At 36.0% G+C, this 20,923-nt stretch overlaps 1 protein-coding gene across 8 annotated transcripts in view; it reads right to left on the bottom strand.

Moving 5' to 3' along the window:
- Nucleotides 1-20,923, bottom strand: part of PRKAG2 (protein kinase AMP-activated non-catalytic subunit gamma 2) — a 425,664-nt gene that overhangs the window by 201,231 nt on the left and 203,510 nt on the right. Inside the window, exon 1 of one of the 8 annotated variants that reach the window (XM_052000484.1) lies at nt 3,271-3,766. The exons of the other annotated variants lie outside the window; for them this stretch is intronic. Within the exon in view, the coding sequence (XP_051856444.1) occupies nt 3,271-3,364 (94 nt within the window). The 5' untranslated portion in view covers nt 3,365-3,766. Of the gene's footprint in view, nt 1-3,270; nt 3,767-20,923 lie in introns of those variants that run through there. 8 annotated transcript variants of the gene reach the window in all.

Genomic DNA, 20,923 nt, shown 5'->3' with positions numbered 1-20,923 from the left:
ACTGAGGGAAGCAGGCAATAGGCCTTAGATATAAAGCACTACCTAAAGAGGGTGTTTTTAGAGTATCTGGGATAACAGGTCTAGAGGGGAATTGAAAGTAGAGGTGTAAGGGCTCTAAAGACTGACTTTGCCATTCTGCCTAATCTCATCACTTCTAGGATTAAAAAACACAGGCAATCTTAAATTGGGAGAGGGGATGTAGTAAAAGGTTTTTTTGTTTTGTTTTTGCTAAAAAAAAAACAAAACTTTTTTTTTCTTTTTTTAAATAGATAGCTTTTTATTTTTTCAGTTACATGCAAAGAGAGTTTTTAACATTTACCTTTGCAAAATCATGTGTTCCAAATTTTTCTCCTTCCTCTACCCCTAGACAGCAAGCAATCCACTATAGGTTAAACATGTGCAATTCTTCTAAACATATTTCCATATTTGTCATGCCACCCAAGAAAAAATAGATCAAAAGGGGGAAAAAACCACGAGAGAGAGAAAAAAAACAAGCAACTCCCTCCCCCCATCCCTAAAAAGGTGAAAATTCTATGCTTTGATCCACATTCAGTCTCCATAGTTCTCTGGATACAGATGGTTCTTTCAAATCTATTGGAACTGCCTCATTGTTGAAAAGAACTAAGAAAGATTTTTTATTTTGAAGAAAATAAACATTTATTCATTTTGAAAAGTCTTTTCGTGAGAAAGATTACTGCTAATATGACAAATAAAAAATTCTGAGCGATCACTGATGATGAAAAAAGTAAAGCATTATAATATTGATCAAGTAGTTACAGATATCAGCACTACTCTGATGTAGCTTTACCAGTGAGAAGAAAGAACTAAATTTTAAAGAATATAGCAAACAACCAATTGTTCTGGACCCTAGCTCCTTGGCTAATTTCTGGCAGTGGCTGTGGTCCTCTTGCTATATACTACTTACTTCAAGAAAGAATATCTTTCTCATATATCTTGACAGAACTTAAAAAAAATTAATGGCATATAGATATATAGTTTTGTATACATACACATACACCTGGAAAAATTTAAATGAGTATCAAAGGAAACAGATTAGTGGGCAATGACCATGAAATAATCAAATATTTGTTGAGTGCCTACTAAATGCAAAATACTGTGCCATAAGCCCTGGAGGAAATAAAAACAAACAATAATATTAATAAGTCTCTATGGATATAAGACCATCCATTAGTCTTGTTTCTTTTCTAATTTACTCTAAGGTAGTAAGGTTAATCTTTCTTTGAAGTGCACAACAGTTTTATCACAGGCTGTTTAAGCTCTCTGATGGCAGGAACAGAATATTAGTTTTCTCTCCTAAAGATAAAACCCAGAGAAGGGGGTTATAAATCAAAATCATTACTTTTTTATCTACCTAATACTCTGAGAAAGGTGTGGACAAGCAAGTTTAGGTAAGCTTTGAGCAAATATTTTGAATCTATCAAAGGTGTAATAGTTCGTTTCTGGCAGGTGTTATGTTCAAGAGAGAAACTGGGCAAGGGTGGGAAAAGGAAGGATGATAGTTTCAGTGAGGAGGACCATTCAAAGGTGTGCTTAATCACATAGTCTGAAACATTCCCTGCCCTCATGGAGTTTCCAATGTAGTGTTCAATTTTTTCTATGAAAGCTCATATAATAGATTTTATATGGATCTTATATAATAACTATATAACAATAATATAGCATAATTTTATATTGTATAACTATACAATATTGACTATTCTCTCACATGACTGTTAATAACATATAATAATAATAATAATAATTCACATTTCTAGAGCTCAAGCTGGAAAGGATCTTTGAGACCATATAGTTTACCCTGTTCCTTTACAAAAAAGGAGTGTGTATGGAAATCAAATGATTTGCCCAGAGGGTTCTGAACTCAAGTTTTCTGACTTCAGATGCACTGATCCTTTCACTATCCCAATATTTTAAGTTTACAAAGAGTTTTCCTCACAACAACTCTATAACATAGTACAGGAGGAAAGGACTTTTGAAAGGTGAGAACTTTTAAACTGTGGACTGGAGCCCTTTTAACTTTGCAAATGTATGGAAAGCTGGCCAGCCCTCTGGTATTCTCTACTGATATTTCCAACTCTAGGGACAACCAAGAGTGGATCTCCCCTGTGTTTGATCATATCTCTCTCAAATTGTCTCTTCAATCAATTGTAATAATTCCCTCAAGGAGATATGCAATATGGCACATGTAATTGAGAAAAAATACTATTTAAAAGAAAAGAAAAGAAAAGAAACAAACAAACCCTAGCACCTTGAGGCTAAGCTATCTTAATTGGTAAGTGAACACAAAATGGCATTACCCACTACAATCTACCTTGCTCCAGACCAAAATAATGCTTCATATCCCATACAAGTATTCATCCCAGCCATCTTCTTGTCATGTGCTCTGCCCTGGAGAATGTGCCCAAATCAATGGATACCCAAATGTTTCTGGGCAGGATGTGATAATCAAATCCCTTATGAATTCACTTATCAATTTTCCTGGCCAATTCTTCCCCATATGGATTATATTTCCCTATTAGAAAGTAAGTTCTTTGAGGGCAAGGAATATATTTTTCTTACATCTCTAAACCTTGGAACATGGTAAGCACTAAATAAATGTTACATTCACACATTCATTCATTCAATTTCTTCATACCCTGAAAAAAAAATCGAAATTGCCTCCAAACCAAGGCATTGTAAATGTAAATATTCTTACTTGACTAGATTTTAAGCCTTGGTCTGCTTTGGTGGCTGGTTTATCCCTTCTTCCTCCTTGCCTCACCCCCAATACTTCAAGTCATTCTCAATTTGATTACTAAATGAGATCCTAAAATATGAATTATTTTTACCCATTTAACACACATATACTCTTAAAAAACCCTAAAACCAAAAATATATCAACTCCAAGTTATTCATTAAAACTCCACCTCCACTCCCCAAACTGACGTTTTCTTCTAAAGGAATGTCAAGAAAAAAAATTATACATCTGTATCCACCAAGTCTTATGACAGATTCTTCCCGAACTATGTGGGCAAAGGGAATGAAATCACTTCAGAAACAAGTCAATTTAGACACAATTCAGAAAGATACCTCCATCAAACTGTTCATCCCTGGACCGCCTAATGAAAAGCCTCTAAAGTAAAAAGATTGTGGGAGGGATAGAATAAGAAGAGGTTATTTAGCAGATCTCTGCACAGCCACGAACCTCAGTGTTTTTTTTTCCAGCTGTCTACCACAGAGCATCAAGGATTGGGGGATAGAACGGTTTCCTACCGAAAAGGCCATGGGGTTCCGACTGGCGCCTCTCTGCACTTCGGTTCTGGTTCTTGCGTTTCTTGCTCCCCCTGAGGCTGCCAAAACGCTTCATGAGCTGCCCCGGGCACCGGAGCACCGGCAGCCTGAGATCATAGCCAGTGCTGGGAAAAGTGGCCGACAGCCTGGGGCTGCCCGGGGTTAGCCCCCTGGGCACGTGGAGGAGCAGGGAGGGGAGGAAAGCGATCCCCCCACACGGACCCCCACTAAGTTTCCCAACAGTAAACTCCACTCAAGTGACAATCTGTCAAATTGTGCAGGATCCACAGCAAGTCCAAACAGAAAGGGGCAGGGGGAAGCAACCCGGAGGCAGCAGCCAAGGTAGACAGCAGGTCAGCCCCAGGTCTGCTCTGACTGTACTGCCTGCAGTCTGCAGAAGGCAAGAACCCTTTGAAGTGCCCACTGATTCTGCTGTCTGAGCAGCCAGGGCAGCCACTGCCCGAAGCAGCCAGTCTTGTCCTTAAGTAGGCAAAAAAGCTGCCAGAACCTCACGCCCAATCTCCCCCAGGAGAGCTGTTTATGAAGTGAAGGTCAGGAACTCAGTGATGAGCTCCAGGATTTTTTTTAAGGAAGGGATGGCAAAGACTAAATAGGCAAAGGAAGCCCAAGCCCACTTGCAGAGAAATGTCATGTGCAATTGAGCATGATGTCTCTTTAAAAAGACTGTAAAAGGAAACCACCCTGTACAGACAATTCTTGGCACCAATTAGCCCAAGCACATTCCTATTATGACATGATATCACATAACTATTTTGATTCATGTGTTCTAGGTCTCTCCTGGGACGGAGTAGGAGGGCTGCTTCTTGACAAAGTAAGAAATAAGTAACTGGTTTCTGATCTGGAAATTTCTGGGCATCCAGTCAATGAAAGAATAGAGGCAATTCCTTAATGAAGGGACACAGGGTTGCCCCATGAATTGAACCGGCGTCTGCAGTAAATGCATCATTTCCCAGTGTCCTGGACTTTAGGAAATCTTCCCAGCTTATATAGGATGTGCTTTGAGAACTTTTGTAAAATAGCATTTTTTCTTCCAAATACATGTAAAGATAGTTTTCAACATTCATTTTTATAAGATTTTGTGTCCCCAATTTTTTCTTCCTTCTTCCTTCACGTCCTCCTCAAGACAGCAAGCAATCTGATGTAGGTTATACATGTACAATCATTTAAAACATATTTCCATAATTGTCATGTTGTGTAAGGAAAATAAGACTAAAAGGAAAAAAAACCATGAGAAAGAAAGAGCAAAAAATGTAAAAATAACATACTTTAATCTATATTCAGTCTCCATAATTCTCTCTTTGGCTGCGGATGGCAATTTTCATCCCAAGGCTATTGGAATTGTTTTAGATTACCACATTGCTAAATCTATCATAAAAGTTGATCAACACAATCTTGCTGTTACTGTGTTACTTGTGTTACTGTGTACAGTATTCTCCTGGCTCTGCTCACTTCACTCAGCATCATTTCATTTAAGTCTCTCCAGGTTTTTCTAAAATCATCCTTTCTTATAAAACAACAATATTCCATGACATTCATATACCACAATTTCTTCAGCCATTGTCCAACTGACGAGCATCCACTCAGTTTCTAATTCCTTGCCACTACAAAAAGGGTTGCTACAAACATTTTTGTGCATGTAGATCTTTTTCCCTTTTTTATGATCTCTTTAGGATACAGACCCAGTAGAGACACTGATGGATCAAAGGGAATGCACAGTTTGAGAGCCTTCTGGTGTTCCAAATTGCCCTCCAGAAAAGTGACAAAAAAAGATGCTTAGAAGAAATTCTTTAATATTTTTTCTGCTTGCCAAACTGACTTTAAACCTTCACCAGAATACTAATATTAACTCACATATGTAGAATGCTTTAAGCTTTATCAAGTGTTTCTCCCTCTCAGACTTTGTGAGATAAATAGTGGCAAATATTCTTAACTACTTTTTATTGATAAGGAAACTGAGGCTGAGAGACTAAGTGACTTGCCTGTAGTCACATAGCTAGAAACAGTGGGAATCCTGAATCTGAACTCAGGCCTACAGGTTCATCAGTTCCATACATTACAGTACACTGGAAAAAAGCTTCATTTTTTTGGCTCAGGCTCTGCCTCTATAAATTAGCTGGAAGATATATCTCTCACTAATCTTCAGTTTCTTCATCTGTTCCAAGTTTCTATTGGAATCTGGATTTTTAAAAAAAGTTCTTTCCCTTTCTTTATCTGAATCACCATGCAAGCTGAGTACAAGACTGTATCAGATCAGTTATCATCAAAATGAGAAAATAAACTGCTTGAATTCTACTGAGTGCACATTATTTGGGCACAGGAGAAACCTTCAAAATTGAAATACCATGTGTTATGAAAGCATAATTATTAGTTATCTCTGGCATGTCTGACTTTAATCTGTAGCACGTCTGGAAGCAAGGGGGCAGGAGAAGAAACTATGAAAACAACCCATAGAGGGCAACTTTCTGAAAAAGTCAGGGCTAAGGAGCATAAAATAATCCATCCATTGCATACAATTGCAGTCCAGCTTGTCTCCATGTTTTTTTTTTTCTTTTTTCGGTTTCCTTGCTTGTGATCAGGGCCACTGACATTGTCTTTGGAAATCATGATCCTTCCCCTCAAAATCTGCTTGGCCACCCAATAACTCATAAAACAATTTCCAATAACATAATGGCTTCCATCTTCAAAAAGATATTCTCTATTTGGAAAAACAGAAAGGAAAAGCAGAAAGTGGGAAACTACCCTATTTTAATACAATCATATATTTAAGAGTTGGAAGGGACTGAGGATCACACTTGCATTTTACAGCTAAGAAAACTGAGATTTGGATGGCTAAATAACTTGACCAAAGTCATTTGCATAAAGGTGATACCTATAGGCTTCTTTGCTACTATGATACCTGTAGGCTCTGAACCACCTTCACTGAACAAACTATGAGCAGTGAGCAAATAGCCCCACGATCGACCCTCCTTCTGGTGATTGTGGTCTTCTTGATTGAATCTACCATACCTTCCTAGCACTCTCTGTCATAATGAACCACCTTAAGTTTAACTTTTTGTATTCCTTAGCTGTGGTATCTGCCAGGCCCTTTTCAGGATTATAATTATGAAAACTAGACAGTATTTGGATAGGCAAAGAGGAACTGGAAGAATATTTCAATCAAGTCTATGCTCAGGTGGATATCATAAAACTGAAAGTTCCATCAGGAGAAAAAAAACTAGCTCCAAAGAGTACAATACAGTTGCCAGTCCTGCCAAGTCCTGAAGTTCAGATCTTATCTCGACCAAAATTTGACACAGGGTAGCTCAAGCATTTTTAGAGTTCAGTCTTAGGTTAGCTCTAGGCAACCAACTGAATGCCAATAGGAATAGAATTTTTTTTAATTTAAAAAAAGTTTATATGCTCCTTCTGGACAATACCTCCAAATTAAGTATGCCAGTAAATTTAAAATGGTAAATTTAATTTTTAAAAGTTAAACTTAAAAACTTAAAGGTCTTTTCCCTCCTCATGTGTATATTAACAGAATTCATATTATCTTACATCATGATATTGTATCATCAATTATATGAGAAGAAAGCTAAGTCTTTTTGCTCATTTTTAAACAAGTAGATGGAACCAGATAATATTTTAGGTTTCTTTTAGCACTAATATCTTTGATTCTATTATTCTATAACACACTTTTCAAATTTCTTAACTCAAAGTTAGTCTAAAAACAAATAAAATCAAATTTCTTAACTCAAAGTCAGTCTAAAAATAAATAAAACAGTCTAAATACATTTTAATTTATTTTATATATACATATATAAATGTTAATTTAAAGGCATTTTAAAAAAACACACGCAACATTTGCATTCCCTGATATCCATGTATTTCTCTTTGTGCCTTCATTCATTCATTCATTCATTTTCTCACTCATTCAATCCGGTCCAGAACATTCCAGTCCCAGTTAGGGGCAGAAGTAAAGTCAGCAGAGGTTTCTCTCTGTGGCAAGGGCAGAACTTATCAGTTGCTATGAACTGAACTCAGCATGAAAACAATCTGAATGAATCCAATGTCTGACATGGCTCTCCATAGCTCCTGGAAGGAAGAGTTCAATAAATACTTAATGACTAGGCTGGACTGGGTCTTTGGGGAGAAGAATGAGTGTGTGTTGACGTCTACAAAGTTCTTACCTAGTTGTGAAAGAAAAAGGCTTTGAAATCAGAAGACTGATCTTACTCATAAATGTTATCCTACCAATTATGCAGAAGAAAATGGTTCTCTTTTCATTCTCCACTTCTATCTTCTTCCTCTAGGTAATCAATTAATGAACTGATCGATAACCATGTATCAAGCATCTACTGTGTGCAAGCCACTATATTTAGGTGATGGAAATACCATAAGAGAAATGAAATAGTAACTGCTTTGAAGGAGCATACAATTTATTGGGAAGGCAGTCAACACAAAGATATTATTTGATAAATTAGGGAAGACAATACAGAAAGATTGTACACAAGAATAAGGGTTGTAGATAGATAGATAGATATTTAATAAATGTTTATTGTACTTCATGCTTAATAAATGCCTATTAACTTATTGGCAGAGTAAAATTTTTTTTAGAAAATTTTGAATGAAAGAAGCTGAAGGTTTAAACTATGATTTTAAATAAGTGCTATGGCCATTACAAATATAGTAATGATGCATGTCACTGGAGGACCTTCTCTCAAGGACACCAAGAATATGCTCTTGTCTCATTCAAAGTTTACCTGGCATAAGGTCAGCAGGTATTCATATGCGTGATGTGATTTCAGGAGGATGACGTTCTCTCTTGTACCAAGTGTTTCTCCTATACCAGTATACCTCATATCTGTTCTAGTATACTTCAAATTACTTTAATGGGAAAAGGGTTACAGTTGGTTGTCTCATAGTTACACAAAAAGGTTTAAAATGTAGAAGGGGAAGGAAAAGTAATAACTAAGACTCAACGTGAATATAAATAATTGATAACAAGACATTTTCCATCCGGTTTTTGATAGAAAGGGAGAAATTGTGAAGGCAGTAGGTTTTTGTTGGGAGAAGGGAAAGGTGACTTAGGTACTCCTAAAGTGGGTAAAAAGGATTCACAGAAAGCATAGGGAGGGTATGGTAAAAAGAGACTTAGATAATTGTATGGTTCTGCCACAAGATGGCTGTGAACCCACAGGACTATTGGAAAAACAGAGTTATCATGTGAAATTACAGAAAAAGCAAAACTATTTGGCTCAACTTGGAGCCTGTATTCACTGGGTTGCAAAAATGCATTCCAGTTTATGTTTGTTTAGGAAACCATGGGAAAGAGCCTAAGAGTATCTCAGGCTTCAGAGCCCTCAATGCTGGGGCAGTCCAATGCTGCCCCTCATTCATGGGAATTGGCGGCTGCAGGAGTGCCGTAACAATTACAGGGGTGGGGATACATTCTGCTATGGGAGATTCCACAACAAACTCCCCATGCTAGGTATTTCTGGAATTAGCTAATGCCTCAAAACATACTAAATCATCCCAAGTGAAATCCATCAATGTGCCTAGGAAGCCACGCCAAAAAATGGCATGACCCCAACAAGAAACCTGGCCAGCCATACAAATCTTTTATTTCCTACTAGTTGTTTTGATTTCTATGATATATAATATCTGGATACTTGGAAACCAAAACAACTAATAGGAAATAAAAGATTTGCATGGCTCATGTACTGCCTTCTACATGGTCTTTCCAATTCTTTCAGTGCTAGCACCTTCTATCCTAAATTATCTTCTATGTAATTACTTGACATTTATTCTGTATGCATTTCTTATATTCCCTACAAAAATAGGAGCTCCTTGTCACTAAGAACTGTTTTATTCTTTATATGTGTATTCCCATGCCTAGCACAGAGCCTAGGAATATGGTAAGTCCTTAAGAAATGCTTGCTGACTGAATCAGAGCAAAAGTAGAAAAGAAAAACAAGTAGTTAGTGGGAACCAAGAGAATTTTTGATATATACAACTTCCATGTTTTATAAATTGTACAACCTCTTGAGGGACTCTGAGTTATTCTAAAAGTTCCAAAACTCATGGTCAACCAACTCAATTTCTTAGAAGTTCTTCCCGGAAGAAGGGGCAGGAAGGGCTACTAAAACCTCTCCCACAGCAAATAGAAAACTAAGGACAAGTTCCAACTTTCTATCTGCCTTTACCATCTTCTGGGGTCCTCTCTAACCTTGACTAACCAATTTATATTTAGTCATTAGGGATCTCACAGGAAAGTGTCTATTCATGGCTCAGACAGACCATCTCCACAATTGAGTTAAACTATGATTTTATTTTATTTTTTTATTATATCTTTTTATTGACAAAACAAATGCATGGGTAATTTTTCAACACTGACCCTTGCAAATACTTCTGTTCCAACTTTTCCCAGTTGTACTTAGGACCAGACTAATTCTATAAATCCTTGAAGAACAAGACCAACATGGATAAGACTTGAGAATTATAAGAATAGGGACTGGAAGAAGAAGCAGGATTCCCAGTCTTTTGAAAGGAGAAGAAAATCAGAGCCACCAATGTAGAGGATGGAAAGCAAAACCCCTAAAATCAGCATAGCTAATAGCTATGCTGATTACTGGCTTTTCTCCATTTCTGAAACCTAAGGGATTTTTTGTACCAAACTCTTAGATGGAAACTTAGGTGATTTGCAAAATTCTCTTATTATGTACTGCTTTTTAAAATTTCCAAAACAACTCTATGATGGAGAAGGCTAAGTAGCTGAGTTAAATAAAATTATGTGTCAAAATAAGTGCCTAATAAATGTTTATCGATTGATTGAAGCCAGTCACATGGCTGGGACCAGAAATTCCTGGTCTGCATCTTTCCACAAAATCAGGCTGCCTTTTCTATTTCTCATTACAATGTTGGAGAGGGGAGAATACAGCAGTAAGCAGCTAAATAAAAAACCTTTTGGACATTCATGTGACAATGCCTGAAAAGTGTTCAGAAATCCTTGGAAGGACTTCCATGATCCAAAAAAAATCCTGTTACCTAAGAGGGTACACCATCCCTATTATATTGAGTTGGAAGCAGTCGCAGTAACATGAGGGAGCGCATGTTGGCTATAGCTCTCTCCCCCTTTGGTTGCCACATATTTGTTGCAAAACACTGTGTCATGTTTCATGGAAAATTCTAAAGGTCATTTCTGTGCTGGATGTACTAAGTGAGATGACTGTGTCATCTCATCAGGATCTAGGATGTCTCTTTCCTGAGAACTATTTGGAGGTTATCACTATGGAGAATGTGTTTCCCTTCCTTCTCTCCTGCCCTCTCTTCTGCAGGCTTGCAGCACGAACCCCTCCCCACTTTTAAACTCTTTTTGCTACCCTCTTCGTGAGATAGAAGCCCATTAGAACTATGGCCACCCTGAACCTGCAGAATAAATCATAGCCTGAATTTTCACAGGGGAAAAGTTTGTTATCAGTGTGACTCTTGTTAAAAACTTGATGTTTATCCATAGTGACCTCATACTTTTTAGGACTCACAATACATTCCACACGGCTAGCAATTAATGAGCTACTGTTTTCCTCTCTGAGCTTGTGAACTACAGGACTCTTTTTCTTCCTGCCAAAAGTTTGTATATTCTATCTAAATTGCTCTGAGTCTCACCCCCATCTCAATCTTTCTACCTATTTGACTTTTCTCAGAAATAAATATTCTAAAGATGCTGTTGAGTGAGATATTGCAACTTATGTTCCCAAAAATGCTACAGAGATTGAAGTAGAAAAATGGTGTGACTAACTTGACAAGATTCTTCAAAACAAGTAAATGTTTACTGAGAGGATGGTCAAAAAACATGCTGAAAAACATAGCTTATACTTGATTCTATCTTTCTTAACAGAAAGAAACTGCCTATACTGATGGCCAAACATATGGGAATCAATTGTTCATAAGTAGTCAGACCATCAACAAGTTAAAGGTCAAAATAAACATTAATTTTTTTAAAAGGCTAAGAAGGAAAATAAAGCACTCTAAACAATTGCTACTACCTTACTGAGCAATGACAAAAAATACTGATTTAACTGTTACCATTTTCTGCAAAGGTTGTACAGATGTAAAACAAATGTCACAATAAAGAGGCCAAGTGATTCCACAAACAAATATTTGAGAGCCTTGTCAAGCAGAAAGCAATGGCAGCCAAGGTCAACACGAGTTAGTAATAGAAACTAATTTTTAAAATATTACAGAGAAAGATGGTGGACAATTACGAATAGCATTGCCACATAAAACTGAAAAACAGTGGAAGCAAAATAAAGCTTGATGAGAGGTCCAAATGAATCATAACATCCCAAGAATATTCATAGTTTACATTGGAAAAAAAGATAAACAGGTGTAAAATATAATATATTTATCAACGCTTCTGTAGTAATCACTTTGTCATCAGTGATAAAGGAATTATTACATTTAGATGCTAACATTTGATGTATAATTTAAAAAATTAGATATGACAAGTGGAAGATGAAATCAGGAAGAATGGCTAAACCAGACCAAGTATACAACAAGGAAATTCATGTTAAAAGTAATACAAACTAAAAACACTAAGAAGTCATTCTACATGGTATTTTGGAGAAGGGAAAAAATGGGAAAGAAATCAAGGATATTAATAACAAAAGCATTATCAAGAGAATAATGATAACTACTCATTCATATATCTACTTTTTTCTCTTTACCAAATCCTTACGAGAGTGACTTGTATTGCAAAGTGTTCTTGAAAGTAAGGAAAAAGAATAGGCAGCGTTTTGCAAACAATTCTTCACAGCACACCATATCTTCATAATTATGCAATTGACTGAAAGACACAGGGCATAGAGTCCCACTGTATTTTCTGTTTGCTGATTTTTTTTTAAGTTTTTGATTTAAAAATGATCAAAGTGCAGTCTTCAAGGCTCTCCTCCAACAAGGAATCTCTCAATCATGATTGCACACAAGTTGGTCTAGAGTTCTAAGGTCTTTCAGTATTGTTTCTTCCTCACAGTATTTTTGTGATCATCTCATATACTGATCTACTGGCTCAGTTAATTTCATTCTCCATCAGTTCATACAAGTCTCTTCATATTCTTCTGAATCTAATATATTCCTTATTTCTTTTGGTGCAATAGAATTCCATTCATTTACAAATCACAATTTATTTAGTGCAAATGATGGATACTTAATTTGTTTCCAGTTCTTTACTATAACAAAAAGTGCCCCTATAAATATTCTTGTACACATTCTTATACATTTCTCTGTTATTAATCCTTCTTTATATTCATGACTAATAGTAATATTGATTGGTCAAAGGTTATTATAGTTTGGTGACCTTTTAGATATAGTTCCAAACTATTTTTCAGAAAGGTTAAACCAGTTCATTCATGGCTTCATCAAAAGTACATTACTAAATGTTTGTGGCAGCCCCCTATATAAAAAGGGCAACAGCAAAATTATACAATGATCAATTTTGATGGACATGACTCTTTAACAGCAAGGTGATTCGGGCCAATTCCAATGGTCTTGTGATGGAGAGAACCATCTGCACCCAGAGAGAGGATTGTGGGGACTGAATGTGGATCACAACATAGCATTTTCACTTTTTTATTGTTATTTGATTGCATTTTATTTTCTTTTTCATTTTTTCTTTTTTTATCTAATTACTCTTGTGCACCATGATAATTGTGCAAATATATATAGAAGACTGCACATGTTTAACATATGTTGGATTACTTGCCATCTAGGGGAGGGAGTGGGAGAAAGGGAAGGAAAAAAAATTTGGAACACAATGTTCTGCAAAGGTTAATATTAACAATTATCTATGCATGCGTTTTGAAAATAAAAAGTTTTAATTTAAAGAAAATACATTGTTGTGTCTATCTGGTCGTATTCTTGCCAACAAATTACCATCTCTGCCAAACTGATAAGTGTATGGAACCTCAAAGTTGTTTTAACTTGCCTTTCTCTTATTACTGGTTACTTAGAATGTGTTTTTATATGGGTGTCTGATAGTTTGTATTTTTTTTTTCATTTAAAAGTTAATAGCATACATAACCTGTATCAAATTGCTTGCCATCTTAGGGAAGGGGGAGAAAAATGAGGGAGGGAAAAAACCTTTTTAAATAAAAAAATAAATGTTAAAAATTGTCTTTCCATGAATTGGAAAAAATACTATTTTAAGAAAGAAAATTACCTGTTAATCTTTTGATCACTTATTTATCTATTGGGGATTAAGCTATTTTTTCAACACAGATATTCTCCCAGTGATACGCTATGTTTACAAATCTTATAATACTATAATCCCTAAAGAATCAAAGCTGGGAATGATCAAAGGGTAATGGTGAGAAACAACAAGAACACATAGTTTTTAATGATGACCTATGCTCAAGCAATGGTAAAAGATTTCATCTAGGAAGTGTTTGAGCAGAATATATAGGGTCCATTCGCCTCAGAAAATGAAGGATTTCTTAAAGAATCATACAGAACCATATAAATTAACAGATAGGAGGAATTTTTGCAGTAATCTACTTTAACTCTTACACAAAAGAAATGTCCAGTGCAACAGACAAGAACTGCCCTGCAAGAGAAATTGTGGGTAGATTGTGATCTGCATTGAGGGAGGAATTCATACATCGAAGAGATTTTGGATTCATTAGCATCCTGAAGAACATAACAAACTGCAAAATCCATGTGTCTAGGTCCTACTTCAGACAAGAGATTAGCTCAAAGAACACTTTACTTACGTGGCCTGCTAACACTTCAAACTCAATAGAGACCACCAAAACCTCCCCTAATGTCCTGATTTCTGGATATGGTACCACCATTCTCCAAGTTATTCCTAAACTCTTTTCTTTCTCATGGTGTATGTATAGTCAGTTGGAAGATCCTATTGCTTCTATCTCTATATGTCTTTACTATTTAATGGTTCCCTCCTTTCCCAGCCAAGTACCACCACTCTATTATAGACCCTCCTTATTCTCAGATTGTTGCTGCCTGTAATAGACAGGTGATGCAGTGGATAGAATATTAGCCTTCAGCAAAATGAAGATAATAAAAGTATCTCCTTCACAGAGTTGCTGGAAAAATCAAATGAGATAAAACAGGAAAAGCACTTTGCAAATCTTAAATTAGTGTTTTATTAATGTTAGTCATTATTGTTGTTCTGGCTTCTAGTTTCTTCTCTTTCAAATCTAAATTTCATAAAGATGGATAAGAAAGATAATCTGAATTAAGGTGGCAACCGTATTATTTCAAACTTTTTGGTAATGACTCCTCGAATTAAAATATAAGTCCCTTCAAGGAAGGGATTTGGTCTTCTGTTTCACTTTTGTCTCTATCTTGAACTTTTGATTCCTCAGTATGAATAACAACAATGTTTGAACTGAGAAAGGCGAACAGTAGATTCCACACAGTGAAGATATAAAGGGAACTGACTCTAAGGAAAATTATCTACAAGTTCATAAACTCCCTTAGGATCAGGATTGATGGCTCTAACTTGGTATTTTCCCCTTTGATTAGGACCCTTATGTCTACCCCTATGTTCCTTATTCTAGCTTGATGTTGATTCCTGCTACCTACCGTTTCTAGGTTCTGGGATTCATTTTTGCCCTTGTAGAAGGCATCCAAAAAGATACTAGCTGATCCCAGTTAATTCCCTCAGAATTAAAGTCTCACAAGCAATGGAATTTAGCATTCAAACTTAGGTTAAATAACAAATTAATTGTAAATTTATTCTCCTGCTTGCCTTTCTGGACTTTTGACCATATACCTTCTCCTAGTCTAAATGCTGGTTGAATTAAATTATACAAGAGATGGAAGCAAAAAGAGCACTATCTGAAGCTAAATTAGATTTGGTGGCACCCTGCTTTTTCTGTAAATGCATAATACATCAGACTTCAGCCAGAACTTTGACCTTCATGGATGGAAAGCAAATACAGTTATCCCTTCCACATTTTTGGAATTAGGGGTACAATACCCCAAAAAGCTAGAAAATCTGCATAAATTTTTGTCCCATCCTTCATAAATACAAAACAAATCTGAATTTTTTTCTTTTCCTTTTATAGAGTAAAATAATGTGTAAATACACAGTACCTCATTGTAAAATTAGAGTTAAATATTTAGCCATAGGTTCTGTGTCATTTACTAGCCTTTGTGTGTGCTTCTGCACCCAAAACTTCCATTTATTATGCTGACCCATGATATATCGAAACTATGATAGAGAAAATTCTCAATGGGTTAGGGACAACCGTAAGCACCTTGCTCAGGACTTCTAGCCCATGGAGATTATTAGAAAAGAAAATGAGTGATTATCAAGTGAATTTGGACTACTGGGACTCACATTCTAGATATCTTGGTCCAGGAGAAAGTGACTTTCCCCGTTTCCTTTCAACAGTTAATTTTTATCAAGAAAGTGGCTTCCACTTCAACAGGCTCTATGACCTCAAGCAAGTCATTTAACAGTTGGTCTCAATTGTAAAATAAAGGGTTTGGGCTCATTAACCTCCAAGATACCTTCTCAGTCTAAACTCTGATCTCATGAATTTAAATGAACTAATACAGAATGAAGTAAACAAAACCAGGAAAATAAATTATAAGCACAGGGAAAAAACCATAGAAAGATCACTAAGAAGAAATGAATGTTGTATAATGGTTGGTTGTAAAACAACCAAGGTTGGGCCCGGAGAAAAGGGATTCTGCTTTCCTTAGAGAGGTGGAGGATTACAGCTCTAAATTTGTATAAACTTTTATCAAGCATGATTCTTGTGTTGGCTGGTTTTACTTAGTTGTTATTTTTTTTTAAATCTAACTCTATACAGGTGCAAGGGAATAAGGGAGGAACACATTTAGAATGAATATAATATAAAAACAAAAGCACCAATAAAGCAAGAAAACAAACCAAAAAAATGTAGTGTCTTCAACTTTTCATTTTGCTAAATCTATAGAGATTAAATATTTGGCTAATTGAGAAATGTCTTTCATTTTAAAATGTGTCTATCTGCCTAATTTGTTCACAAACGATATAGAGGGAAAGAGAGAGATAACATATTAAGGGAGTATCACTGTCCCTATATGTACACTTCTTTTGCTATGTAGTATTCTTTTCTTGGGAATTAGGGAGAGAAAAGCAATGTGACCAAAACAACAATCCTACAGGGATTCTGCTTTAATCAAATATAGAGAGCTTTCTATGTAATAAATCTTGTCCCCTCAAAGTCTTCATTTTAGGAGACCATACAGATATTCCAATCATGATGCCATGGATCAGAACATTTCTTTTAGTAATTACAGAGTCGATAATGTGCTCTTTGTCATTGGTTTTATCCATCCTCAAAGGGAGGCTGTGATTTTTGGAAACCATTTGCTACAATTCAATTTAAATGATACTTAATAAGTGTCCCTTATTCATAAGGCAATGCAACATTGATTTTGGTTGAAAAATTGAAAATAAAATGAAACTATAAAGCAATGACATTACTCATGGTCTCATGGCTTATCAAGTGATCCTAAAAGTTAATTAATTTTAAATGAATTAATTTGTTAATCAATTAACAAACATTTATGAAGTGTTTACTATGTAGCAAGCTCTATGTTGGATCCTAGTGATGTAAATAAAAAAGACTCATTTGTATGTACAAATTCTGGTACATTTGTTAAAAACCCATTGTTATACTTCACAAAATCAAACCACCACCCCTTGAAAGTGAATCCAAACAGGGCAATTTAATTCACTTTCCTGAAGAGCCCCTCATTCTGGTTAAGACTTCAGAGAGAAATCCTAAGGTCTTACAGGCAATGATTATAACCTGTCATTAGAGTATTATAGGGTTGTATCCATCGAAACCATCCACCACTGTGCGTCACCTTGAGTGAATGCAGAATGCAGCAGTCAGATGAGCCCAGACCAGAGTCCTGTGATGCAAGCTGGGATTCCTTATCTGATCTCCCCATGGTATTATTTCCTTGGCTGCCAATTAATGTCTGGCTTAAAAAGAAAGCTCCAATGTCATTCCCTGGGGTGGCTGGCAGCTAAGTCTCTGGGACATTCCATTGATGCCATGTGACCGTAGTGTAAGGAGCAGGCCTTCTGCCTTGGAAGACCGGGGCTATCTGCTCTGAGGAGGTAATATTCATGCCAGTTTGTTCATTTGGACAAGCAGCTTTTGCTTCCTGAAAAAGGAAGACGGGACCCTTCTCTGGTCCACACAATGGCCAACCACCGTTCCAAAGGACTCCTGACTAAATGTGTTATCCATCTCCAGAGAGAGAGAGAATTGATGGACTCAGAATGATAACCAAAGCTTCTTTTCTTTCTTCTCTCCTTCCCTCCTTCCTTTCCTCTCTCTTTTGAAATGGCTAATGGGGGAATTTATTTTGCATCACTATACATATTGCTGTTGATCTATTTTCCAGTCATGTTTGATTCTTCATGACCGTATTTGGGGTTTTCTTGGCAAAAAATGCTAGAATGGTTTGCCATTTCCTTCTCCAGTTCATTTTGACAGATGAGGAATTGAGGCAGACATATTTAAGTGATTTTCCCAGGGTAATATAGGATAAACTGGATTTGAATTTACAAAGGAGTTTTCTTGGCTCCAGCCAAGCATTGTCCACTTCACCACCTAGATGCTCATAAATATATCTACATATTTGTAATAGGCTGTTTGTTGCCTTCACAAGGGAAGAGAGAAGGAAGAGAATTTATTTAAAAATAAAATAAAATTGAATAACTTTTTTTTAAGAAGGCCTCCTTCCCTTAAGTAATTAAATACATGCAGATTTAGTTGACTTATTGTTATTCTGTAGATTTGAAAACAAGACTAGTGACTTGATTTTTTATTTGTGTGTTTATCAAGGTAAGACTGAGTCTTCTCTGTAATTTAAATTTTTAGTTGACCAAGGCTTCTAGAGATGCAGAGTCACATATCTAGTGTGTATGAGAAGGTTTTCCTGGCTTTTTTTAAATTTTATAATAACTTTATATTAACAGAATCCATGCCAGGGTAATTTTTTTTACAACATTATCCCTTGCACCTGCTTCTGTTCCGATTTTTCCCCTCCCTCCCTCCACCCCTTCCCCTAGATGGCAAGCAGTCCTATATATGTTAGATATGTTGCAGTATATCCTAGATACAATATATGTTTGCAGAACCGAACAGTTCTCTTGTTGCACAGGGAGAATTGGATTCAGAAGGTAAAAACAGGAAACCTTTCCCAAACCCTCTTAATTCTAGTCTCCCTTCCTATAACACTTCCTATTTATCCTATTTATACTTGCTTGTATACACTTGCAGCTCCTTTTGCCTCTTTTTGTGTATTTCCACTGCTTGGCATGGTGTCTGGCACATAGTGGATGCTAATGTTTATTGACTAACTTAAAGGTAGCTATTCACTATACCATGCTGCCTCTCATGTAACTTTCTTTTTGAATTAATGGTCCTTTCTACTTCCAACACTTCATTAAGAAGCTGTCTTGGGCAATAGCATCTTTCTTTTCATCAGACTTATAATTTCGTATAGTGAAGAAACTCTTTCTCCCAAAGCAGGTCAGCAGCTACTCTGCAATTTATAATTTTCATAAGTTTCTTGAGGTTAAATAACATGCTCAAGATCACAAATGCAATAAAAGTATAAGTGTCAGAGGCAACTGGAACCCCTTGTTTACTGACTCCAAGGCTGACCTGATCCTCTATGTGCAACATCATATGGCCTTTCATCTTGTACATAATAGGTGGGACATTAATTCATATGACTGGAACTATGGACACTGACTTCTGTTCTGACCAAAAAACACTTCTGACAGTCAGTCCCTCGATATTCTGAATGAAAATCCACAGACTGGATCACCAAGATCTTTCAATCGATCAATCAACAATTTATTGAGGTCCTACTCTTGCCAGGAATCAGGCCCTGGGGATGCAAATACAATAATAAAACAATCCCTCCTTGGAAAGAATTTTAAATTCTAGAACTTCTGCTCAAAAAATAGCTATAAATTTAGCTTCTTTTGCCTCAATCTTTTCTAAACAGATACATCCTCATATTGATCCTTTTCTCCTTCTTGTTCCTTTGCTCCAAATAATTTTTATTTATTATTGAGTCTTCTTTCCAGGTAATCTCCTGTCTAACCACTTATTCACTACTAATTTATACTTACAAACACTTTTAGTTACATACAACATACATAAAATGGTTATAGCAAAAAGGGGGAATATGCACTCTCTTTTTCTTTCGCTCTCAATAATATATATATAAAGAGAAAATATACATATATTTGCTTTATACACCCACGCATATGCATATATCCATCTATCTATCTATCTATCTATCTATCTATCTATCTATCTATTTTACTTTCTTCCTTTATTTCTTTGACTAGAGGGAATAAGAAGGCCTATCTATCTGTCTGTCTGTTTGTCTGTCTGTTTATTTATCTATCTATCACAAGAGGGAATAAGAAAGCCTAACATACCGGCTAAAAAGGATTGAACCTGAAAAGTTCCCCTTGCCCATGATTCACATGCATAAATACTTGAGTAGACCATACGCTCCCTGAGGATAGGGACTACTACTTTTTTATTGTATTCCTAATATCTAGCACAGTGCCTTGCATATAGGACACTCCTGATAAATGCTTGTGTTTGTTCTAGGATTGCAGCTGATATTTTTCAAGTGACTCCATTTTTAAACTCATTATTTCTTTTCTCATCTATGCAAGTAAAGATAGAGAGACAATACCATTATCTCTGCCAAACTCAGTTAATTTTCTGGTCCTTTCATATGCAACCATTTGCATATGGTTCTATATCCTATAATTTAATCAAGAAGATTGGGGGACTCAAATGATGGGGGTGGATGAATGTCTCCTGATTAACCCTCTTTTTTCCACTTGTAAGTGTTTAAACAGCTCATTAAGAGTAGATATTATTCTTGCCTTTGTATCTCCAATACAGTGCCTTGCACAAAGTAGGTACTACATATTTTTCTCAATTTCCAATTACATGTGAAAACAGTTTTCAGCATTCGTTTTTGTAAGATTTTGAATTCCATATTTTTTCTCCCTCTGTCTCTTATCTCCCTCCTCCCAAGAAATCAAGCAATCTGATATAGGTTATGATGTACAATCATTTTAAAACATATTTTCATATTAGTTATGCTGTGAAGGAAAATCCAGGACTAAAGGGAAAAGCCACGAGAAAGAAAAGCAAACAAAATAGGAGAAAATAGTATATTTCAATCAGCATTCACTCTCTAGAGTTCTCTTTCTGAATGTGGATGACATTTTCCATCCATATCTATTGGAATTGTCTTAGTTCTTCTCAGCAATACTGTAATCCAAGTTTATCATAGTTGATCATCACATAATCTTACTATTGTTGTATACAATGATCTCCTAGTTCTGATCACCTCACTCAACATCAGTTCATGTAAGTCTTTCCAGGCTTTTCTGAAATCAGCATGCTCATCATTTCTTATAGAACAATAATATTCCGTGTGTGTGTGTGTGTATATATGTATTATATATGTATATATTGAAATATCACAACTTATTCAGCCATTCCCCAACTGATGGGCATCCACTCAATTTCCAATTCTATAATAGGCACTATAAACA

Source organism: Antechinus flavipes, chromosome 5 (genome assembly GCF_016432865.1).
Source record: "Antechinus flavipes isolate AdamAnt ecotype Samford, QLD, Australia chromosome 5, AdamAnt_v2, whole genome shotgun sequence".
NCBI lineage: Eukaryota > Metazoa > Chordata > Mammalia > Dasyuromorphia > Dasyuridae > Antechinus > Antechinus flavipes.
Note: the sequence above shows the minus strand (reverse complement) of the source record. Positions and strands in the feature narration are given on the sequence as shown.